Source organism: Octodon degus, unplaced genomic scaffold (genome assembly GCF_000260255.1).
Source record: "Octodon degus isolate 3935 unplaced genomic scaffold, OctDeg1.0 scaffold00271, whole genome shotgun sequence".
NCBI lineage: Eukaryota > Metazoa > Chordata > Mammalia > Rodentia > Octodontidae > Octodon > Octodon degus.
This window is the reverse complement of record NW_004524847.1, coordinates 1,982,510-1,992,257: the sequence shown is the minus strand read 5'-3', so window position 1 is coordinate 1,992,257 and position 9,748 is coordinate 1,982,510. Positions and strand designations below refer to the sequence as shown.

The 9,748-nt window shown below is 58.6% G+C and overlaps 1 protein-coding gene across 1 annotated transcript in view; it reads left to right on the top strand.

Moving 5' to 3' along the window:
• Nucleotides 1–9,748, top strand: part of Slc38a8 (solute carrier family 38 member 8) — a 17,284-nt gene continuing 7,536 nt past the window's right edge. Inside the window, exons 1-5 of the mRNA XM_004646572.1 lie at nt 1–189; nt 2,092–2,290; nt 4,662–4,794; nt 5,445–5,546; nt 7,730–7,787. Coding sequence (XP_004646629.1) covers nt 1–189; nt 2,092–2,290; nt 4,662–4,794; nt 5,445–5,546; nt 7,730–7,787 — 681 coding nt within the window. The remainder of the gene's footprint in view (nt 190–2,091; nt 2,291–4,661; nt 4,795–5,444; nt 5,547–7,729; nt 7,788–9,748) is intronic.

The window sequence follows — 9,748 nt, the reverse complement described above, 5'->3', positions numbered from 1 at the left end:
ATGGAGGAAGAGATGGTAGGAAGCAGAAGCCTTAGAGAAAAGCCCCTTCCTGCCACGGCCACCCCCACTTTGTCCTCACTGGGCGCTGTCTTCATCCTGTCGAAGTCCACGCTAGGGGCCGGCCTGCTCAACTTCCCCTGGGCCTTCCACCAGGCGGGGGGCGTGGCGCCTGCTTTCCTGGTGGAGCTGGTAAGTCCCTGGGAAGATTCAGGGGGCTCTTGGGGCACTGGGGATGTGGCTGCAGCTTTTCTGGGTGGGATTCTTGACAGAACTAATGCAGAGCCGGCCCCACCCCATAATGGGGATGGCATCCCGCTGTGGTCTTAGGCAGAGCAGGTCATCTTCAGAGGTGAGTGCGCTGGACCCACAGCCAGCGGCTCACAGGTACAAGCCTCTGTGCCGTCCATAAATCCGCCTTTGCCACCAGGAAGGAGGGAGCCACCTGGTCTCCGCTTACCCTCCAGCTGCAGTCCGATGTGCAGACAGAGCCTGGCACAGGCGTGGCACTGCCCATGAACCCAGGCTAAGCTGGGTGGAGTACAGAGGTGTCTGCCCTTCTGCCACTTCGAGTCTTCCCCGGAGGTCAGGCTGGTCACAGGGCAAGAGCTGCTGCACATGGGTGTGTGAGCGCCCCGTGGAGTTTTCTGTGCTGCTCCGCCCAGGCTCTCACAGAACTGCTGGCTGGGGTGGGTGTTCTAACATCTAGTGGGACCCTGGCTCCGCCTTGGCCGTGTCCCATCACACCCTTAGGAGCTGCTCAGCTGCTCCTTGCCTGGTGTGCCACAGGAGCAAGCCACTCCTCCTGGTGCTGTGGTCTAATGGGAAGTCAGGCGGGACACGAGGGTCACTGAGAGTGTCAGACAGTGGAGCGGCGGGAAGGTCACATGCGGGGCTGCACATGACCCAGGGTGTCCGAGACGGCTGGTGGGAGGTGAGGGGCTCTGAGCCCACGAGAGGTGGGGGTTAGGCTCTGGCCCACCCAACGAGGTGTTCATGAGCACGTGTCTCCCCAGCTCCACACCAAGGGAATAAGCCAGGTCTGAAGGTGCCCAAAGGCACAAAGATGTCAGGTCAGTGCTTTCCCCTAGGGAAACCGGCTGAGAAGAGCCCTAGGGCTGGAGTAGGGTGTGGTGGTGCCTGTGCCACGGGGCTCGGAGCACACGTGTGTCTGTCGTGCCCAGTAAATCACAGAGTCTGCATGTCCTGCGTGAACTGAACCCACGAGGAAGAAGGATGGGGCTGGTGTTGTTGTGGGCGTGCTGGAGCACTTAAGAGAAAGACACTGACACCTTCACCTTCAAAGGTGTCCGGAACCAGCTGGGAGCGGTGGCTCACACCTGTGATCTCGGCTACGAAGAGGCAGCTGAGGCAGAAAGATGGGCCCGTTAGGGGAAACCCTGTCTCAGTGTTTAAAAGAGCTGGTGATGTAGCTCAGTGCAAAGGCCTGGGTTCCATCCTAACACTGCAGAAAAGTCAAATTCAGATGGATTGGTGCCACGCAGGTGGAGACGGGATGAAACGGGTACTAGCACCTGTTCATGGTACGAACCCGGCTGTGGATTGTGAGCGTTCATTGCGGAAATCTCCCTCCCTGATGTGTGGAAGATATTTACGATAAACGCTGGGAGAATACTGTATTTAAGCTACCACTGAGATGTCCTAGGAGGACACGAGCAGGACGCCCCCCATCTGGTGCACTTGGTCCCCGGCAGGGCTGAGCTGAGCGCACCTGCGAGTTCCACTTCCCTGGGAGGTGGGCAGGGCCAACCCACTTCCAGGTGGCTGAGTGGAACTGTCTACGACACACAGCCGAGTGCAGTCGAGTCTGATTCCACACCAGGTGTGCCTGCTCCGCCTCTGTCCTGTCCGTGCCCTCTGTGCCCACAACCCAGGTGATATCAAGGATAGTTGAATGCTGAGTTTCCTTGGTCTCCGTGTTCCGCTGAGGCAGGAGGGTGTCAGGACCCAGGCTTATCTGCTGTGCAGCTCCAGAGGTAGGCAGGGCCGTGCCTCCTGCAGCAGCAGGGCCATGTGTAGGGTGCATCTGCCGTGGGCTGTGGGTGCGCCCAGCCCCACTGTCTGGCTCTACAGGTCTCCCTGGTGTTCCTGATCAGCGGGCTGATCACCTTGGGCTACGCAGCCTCTGTCAGCGGCCAGGACACCTACCAGGGCGTGGTCCGAGGGCTGTGTGGTGCCACCATGGGGAAGCTATGCGAGGCCTGTTTCATCGTGAACCTGCTCATGATCTCTGTGGCCTTCCTCAGGGTGATCGGGGACCAGCTAGAGAAGCGTGAGTACCTTTGCTGGAGGACGGGTGGCCAGGGTGCAGAGCCTGCAGTGACACCTGGGTCCCCAATAAATGGCAGGGCACGAGGCACTGGGTGGAGGGGCCCCAGGAAGGCACAGAGGCAAGACCACACCTGAGCTCCAGATGTGGCCCAGGGGAGACCCGCTGGTCACCAGCAGGATAACAGGGAGTGTGAGAGGGAGACCGCCCGCCTTGTGGATGGGGAAACGGAGCCTCCTGCAAGGGCCACTGCCGAGACCCCCGGGAGCACCTTTGCCCTCGGCGGGCTGACTCGGGGGCCCAGCCTTGGCCCAGTGCCCCACGGCGCCCCCTGAGGCCCTGCTTCGCTGCCCCTCAGTGGCACCTTCTGCTTTTGTTTCCGTGCCACTTGTTAAGTTTAGCTGCAGTGTCGTCTTTGATGTAGGGATGTTGGAATTGAGCGTAATTTCCATTTTGGGGAGTTGCTAAGGGCCACCCCAGCTCTGCATCAGAGAGGAGGGCGCCCTGTGCTGAAGCCGGCACCTCGGCCTTGCGAGCTTGGAAGTGCGCCGCCACACAGCTGCAGCTTGGCCCTCCAGCTCAGGCGCTGGGCCCAGGACGGGCTGGCCTGGCGAGCATCCCGGGGCGCTCTCCAGATGCGCGTGCTGCGGTGGCTGCAGTGCTGGTAGACAGTCCTAGATCATGGCGTCAACACCTGTGTTTAGTTAGTTCTTCCTTAGAAGCCTTATTGGCTTTTTAAAAATTTCATTCTTATTCTATCAACATCTAAGAGAGGGCTGTTAGAAATTAGAGTTTCTGGTGCTCTCCCTTTAATTTTATTGGCCTCTGCCTCATGGTTGTCAAGGCCCTGTGATGAGGTACATCTTCTCATTGTGCAGTAGTCTGCCTTCTCTCTGGCATTAAGGGCCACAGTTAGCGCCTTCCCTGCTGCAGCGAGGGCCAGCCCAGTTTCCTTAGGACGCGTGTTGAGGTAGTGGGGATCTTTCCTGTGCTTGTACTTTGACCTGATTATGGTTCTGCATTTTAAAATGCATTTCTTATAGGTGGTCGAATATGCTTGAATCTTGTACTTCTAACCATCTTGACAATCTCAGACTTAATTGGAGTGTGTACATGTAATTGGAATGTAATTGTTGATAGGATTGAATGTATGTCTCCCATTTTGCTATTTTTTTTTTTCCTCTTTTGACCCATGCATGAAAAGGCCCTGCTGTGGGATTTTGGAATGAAGGCTGCCAGGGCTTAGGAAGCTGTCTGTTACTACCAGAGTACAGAGGCTGGCATCTCTGAGCCGCTGGCTGGCTGGATGTTCATGAAGTGCCCTGCCGGCCAGAGGCACATGGAGTGTTCTCCAAGCTTCAGCTCTGGGGAGCTGACAGTGTAGCTGTGTTGACAAAGGTCCTGAGGCTCAGTGTCAGAGCACTGTGACTCAAGTCCGTGCTGGGGTGGGAGCCCCAGCCCCAGGTCTGTGTGGGTGGGGTGGAGAGGACACTGCTGGCGGGTGCCTGGGGCTGTGTCCATCTTTGGCAAGATGTTAATAGAGGTGTTTGGGAGGAGTGTTGCATAAGTTAGGGAGTTATGACCTGGGTGCTAAGGACCTCAAGCAGTTTCCTAAAGTCTCAGGTTTGGGATGGAGCTGGGGGAGCCCCCACTTCAGGGCAGAGCTTCTGGACAGCAGGTGAGCGCAGCAGGTAGGAGGTGCTGGGCCCGCCCAGCATGGTGTGGAATCTGTGCCCTTCAGCAGCTGCTGCCTTCTGTACCCACATCCTTCCGGGGCCTCCAGCTGGGCATGCTTGGCCTTCCCAGGGATGGCTCTGTATGGCAGCGTGGCTCCTGGATCTTTTCAGCAGATGAGCTACTCTCCAGGCCTTTCTTTGCAAGGTCAGTCATCTTTGTTTAGAACAAAGAAAGGCTACCACCATGTGCAGCTGACCTCAGTCAGTGAAGCCACCCTCTCTCCAGTGGGGTCTTGGCCGCCCGCCTTCCAGGGCTCCAGGGCTCCCCACTCTCTCCCCACCTGTCCTGCCTCTCAGATCAGCTCCACAGTGACCATCCACTGATGGCAGAATAAGAACAGCCCCAGACTCTTGGCTTCTCCCTCCCCGAAACTTTGTGTCTCTGGCCCTTAATTGGGTGGCCTCTTACACAGCTTTGTCCTGCCATCCTGTCCAGGGGCTAGGACCCCATCTGGCTCTCAGCCTGGCTTCTATAGCCTTGGCCTCTAGAGTACCTCCGGCCGCCACAGGCAACAGTTGGGCTGACAGAGGCTGTGTGGAGGGACCCCAAGTGTCCCATCAGGCAAGTCATGGTGGCTCCAGTTGGACCTCAGGCAGCCCCTGAGCTCCCAGCTCAGTTTCTGCCTCGTTCCTGGCAGTGTTCGATGTCCTCCTGCCCAGCAGCCAGCAGCCCTGGTTCGCTTCCCAGCGCTTTGCACTGTCCCTCCTCTCTGCACTGGTCATCCTGCCACTGTCCATGCCGCGGGAGATTGCCTTCCAGAAATACACCAGGTATGTGGGCTGCACACCCCACAGCAGGGCCGTTACACCGCTTAGGGCCTGTGCTTGAACAGTGGAGTCTATGGGAACCTCAGTCCTGGACCTCCAGTTTGGAGAAGGGAAAAAATGAGAAATCCTACAAGGAATAGGAACCCAGGGGAAAAAGAATCAGTGTCACATCTCGTTTTGTTACACAGCTGTTAGAGGCTTTGTGCGCAGACTCAGACTGTGCAGGCCTCTTCTCCGCTCTTGTCATGCGGCTTTCCCTGCACTTGAAGCCTGGCCCCGGTCCCACCCCAGGACTGCCACCTTTCCCTCACTGTGTAGGACCAGTGGGTGTTCCCTGAAGACTCCAGCAGGCAGCCCCTCCAGGTTGAGCCAGGGGCCCTGTCTGTGTTCTGACTTGGCGCCAAGCCCGAGTGCTGGCTGCCTGTCCTGGGAAGAAAGCGGCATCGCTGCTGACGCCTTCGAGGCTGCCAGGCGCCAGGAGGGTCCCGTCAGTCCAGCTCTGTGCCAGCGCATGGCTGCCTGAGCGCCACAAAGGGACAGAGGTTCTGGCACAAGGTGTGGGGGCATTGTCCTGGGGCTCACATGCTGCACTCCCCCATGTTGGCCACGTGTGTCACCCAGGAGGCCCCTGACGCTGTTCCCAACTATGTCAGCATCCTAGGCACCTTGGCTGCCTGCTACCTGGCCCTGGTCGTCACCACGCAGTACTACCTCTGGCCTCAGGGCCTGGAGCATGACCCCCGCCCCTTGCAGAGGTGAGTGTGTGGGAAGGTTTTCCAAGGCTGCAGGGGCCTCGGAGGACGAAGGAGCCCTCCACAGCTCCCCTGGGGCCTGTGTGTCTCTGATGTGTGGGAACACCAGGGGGAAGCCCCCTTTCTCCAGAAAGAGCAGGGACATAAAAGTGCTGAAGATGCAGAGGAGGCGGAACCCAGGGGCTGGACACAGCACCACGCATGCGTGCACGGGGAACAGTAAAGGGTGGGTGGGCCAGCTGGAGCCAGGGCAGGAGTGCTGGGAGGTGGATCCTCCAGGCAAGCTATTTTGGCCACAGCAGGGCTGTGACAGGCTGTCTCCAGAGGGCCCCTGGCCCCTGCAGTCTGCCAAGCTGGGCTAGAGACCTAGAGCGTGGGGACTCTGCCCAGATCCTGTGCTTCCAATCGAGGAGCTCAGGGAGAAGGTAACAAGACAGGGTAAGACGTGCTGCAAAATGGGCCCTGCTGGAGGGTTCATCCTATTAGGAGTTCCTGTCCGCTCTACAGCTGATGTCCAAAACCCAGGCGCCTGAGTGGGAGGGAGGTTCTGCCCTGCTCTGCAGAAGTGCTGCCTGCCTTGAGGCGCAGAAGCCTTGTTCTCCAGGCTACTGCCACCTCCGAGTCACCCCTCAAGCATCTCTTCTTATGAGGGCCCCAGTCACAGGAAGAGGGCCCGACTCAGACCCAGTGCCACCCCGCCTAATCTAGCAAATCACCTCTACAAAGCCCCCGTTCTAAGCAAGGCTGATGCTGAGGTATGGGCGTAAGAGAGTGTGTCCCTGCAGCTGGCAAATAATGCTGGAGGGAGGTCTGAGTGAGCAGCCACCAGGGCATCAGATTTGCCCATGAAGGTCCCTGGTGCCATGATGAGCCACCTCAGGACAGGTGGGGCCGGGCCAAGGTGAGTTAGGTTCAAAGGGGAGACGGCAAAAGACATGGGGGCAGGAGAGCAGCGGGGAGTGGGGTCAGAGGTCAGAGCACTTTGGGGGTGAGGGGCATAATCAGAGACAGAGGTGGTGGCGCAGCAAGCCGATGGCTGCTGCCCTGTGTCCTTGGGGCAGGAGAGTGTGACATTGGGGCTCCACCACTACTGCCTGGGCACAGGAGGGTCAGACGGGGAGGGCCCAGCCCATGCCCACTCGGCAGGTGGACAGCTAGAGTGTGGAAACACAGGCATCTCATGACCAGGAAGCCCAGCCACCCCGGCTGTGCCACAGAGCAGCATAGAACAGGAGCACTTCTGGCTCCGAGGCCTGTGGCTGTTGTGACAAGGGACCACATGGTTAGCAGCTTAATGCACATGAGAAGTCTAATCTGAGAGTCACAGAGCAGATTCAAGGGGAAGACAGGGCTGGTGCTTTCCAGAGCTCCAGGGAAAATCACCTGTTGCGGCCACCTGTTGTGGCCACCTGTTGTGGCCCCTTGCTCTTCAGAGCAGCCACCTGTGTGTGTCTGCCTTCTGCCCCCATCACAGCTCCCTTTGTCCCTCCACAGCCAGGTGGGGCTCTCTTTCAGGGTGCTGTGCCCCTGGGCTCACCTTAGTGGCCCAGGGGACTCTGCCTCAGGGTCTCTAACCATGCCTGGAGTCCTTTTGACATTTGAGGGTAACACATGTGTAGGGTTAGACAGTGAGCATCTTGTAGGATGCTGGTCTACTGCATCCAGGGAACGCTGGCTGCAGGGGATGCTGTTCATGTCCCAGCGTACTGTGTGTCCCTTCTTGGTGTGAGAGCCTGGCACAGAAGGAGCTTGTCCAAAGCCAGGACCACTGAGGGAGACCTGGGGACTTGACCCTAGGGCTGTACCCTGCTCCTCTGGCCTCTTGGCTGAACAGAATATTGGGGCTTCATTGGACAGAAGCTGCCTATGCCCCCACTTTGCACCTGGCCACCTTGGGAGCAGATGCCCAGGAGGGAGCATAGGAGCCCCAATAGCCTTGGCCCTCACAGACCTTGGTGACTGCCATGTCACCGAACTTCAGCAAAGGTGTATTTCCAAAGTGCAATATGTAAAAAGCATCCTCTTCTCTCCTGTATGACAAGGTCGTGTCAGGGACATAGTCATGAGGAACATGTCTCACAGCCACACTTGGTCACATCTTCCTGGGATCATTTAGAGGCATCCTCCCCCTTGCAGGTGACCTGAGTCTGACCACTTACCAAACACCTGTCCCTGTCTGTCCGCAGCCCCTCCTCCTGGACGTCAGTGTTTAGTGTCTTCCCCACCATCTGCTTTGGCTTCCAGGTGAGTGTAGCATGTGGTGCTCAGAGGCTCCCGGTCCCTGGGGATGGTGTGGCTCCCCTCAGGCAGAGCTGGGGGACCTGCTTTAGGATGCGCCCTCAGCTGTCTTCCAGCTGCACATGGGGCTGCGTCTGGGCTCCCTGGGAGCATAAGTGCCCTTGCATCTGGGGTCCTGACCTTCACATGCAGTGACAACAGCACCGTGCTTGCTTGGTGTGGAGTGCAGCAGAGACCTGGGGCCTGTCCCGCTCTCTGCAGAATGCTCACAGGAGTGTCAGTGAGAACACCGGGACATGGGTGGATTCCATCAGTGTCCGTGGCTGCCGGGGCCTGAGAGGACGCATGTACCTTGGAAGCCCAGGAGCGCCCAGGCATCCTGGTGGTGGGGTCAGGTGACAGGACAGACAGAATCTTGGTAGAGAGTGCCAAGAGTGAGGGACAGCTGCCGAAGGTGGTGGTGCCAGACGGAGCTGAAAGGATACACGTGAGGAGCCGTGTGGAGGGATAGCGAGGTAATGAGGTGGGGGCTTGCCCCATCCTAGGCAGGTGGCAGCCACCCTTTCAGGCGTCACTGTGGACACAGTTCGCCTCCCACTCCTGAGCACAGCCCCCTGCCCACCACCACCAGCCAAAGCGCTCCAAGCACAGCCGAGCACACAGGTGTGGATGGCCCCCAGTGCAGCCGTCTGGGTTCCTTCCCTTTCCCAGCAGCATGTGCCCACTCACGTGCATCTTCCTGGAGAACTGCTGGAGAAAAAAATTCTGAAACGTTTCTATTTCACTTTTTCTCCTTGAGAAACATTTTCGAAAGCACAGAGCAAGTGCTCCCAGTTCTCTTCTCAGAAATAGCTTGTGGTATGCCAGAGGCTTGGCCGGCAGCTTGTATGGGTTCCTTGTGCTTCTCTGCACACCCAGTGTCTGGGAAGATGCACGGTGCCGAATCTCTGGCTGTGGTCTGGTGTGCACGTGGCTGCCCTGTGCTGGCCCGAGCCAGGCGGCACAGCAGCAAGTGCCAGCCATCCTTCAGATGCCTGCAGACCATGCCTTTGCCCCACGGCTCCCTCCTCTGTTCTCCTAGCTGCTCGGCTGGCCGGTGGAGTGCAGTTGCCAGGGACACGGGCGGCAGTGCTGGGGAGCTTGGAGGTCGGGAGAGGGGGAGGATAAATGCAGATGACACTGGTGGAAGGCGGGCCAGACTGGGCCTGTGGTCATCAGGAACTCTGACCTGATCCAAGGGTGCCAGCCCATGTAGCGGTGCACCCCCACGCCTCACCCAAAGCTGGGCAGCGCTATGGAGTGCTCTGTTCCCTGCCCTCTGGCCACACTGGGGCTTTTGTTTGCCTCTTTACTGAGATGCAATTCGCCTCCTATCCAGTGCCCCCACTCCTTGCATACAACAGAGTTATGAAGCTGTGACCCTCAATTTAGAGCATGTCCCCACATGGAAAGGAGCCTCATGCCCATTGATGGTGGCCCTGACCCCTGCCCAACCTCTAGTGACCCCCGACCTGCCTCTGCCTCTGGGCTTCCTTGGAGCAGGTATTTCATGCAAATGGGACCACGTAATGGGTGGCCCCTTGTGTCAGCTTTGCCGTGGTGCGCCGTTTCCAGCTCTTCCTCACCGTGGGTGTCACAGCCCCAGTCGGTTATGTAGTCGTGTGATGCGCTAGCGCAAGATGGCACCGCTGAACCTCTGCACAGGTATGCACCTGCAGCTGCCCTGGGTTGGTACTGCGTCCCCTGCGCCTGCTCTGCCTCCAGCCCACACCCCCTGATACCACCCCACAGAAGAGCCATGCTCTGCTCCCTGCCAGCCAGAGACGCCCTAAGCAGGAGCATCAGATGAGGTCCCCCTGCACAGAGTGGCCACCTTGTGTGGGACACAGCTGTACCCAACCCACGGGGCGGATCTGTGGGTCCCTGAAGGCAGCCTGTGACAGCCAGACACTGGTGCCTCTTCCCAG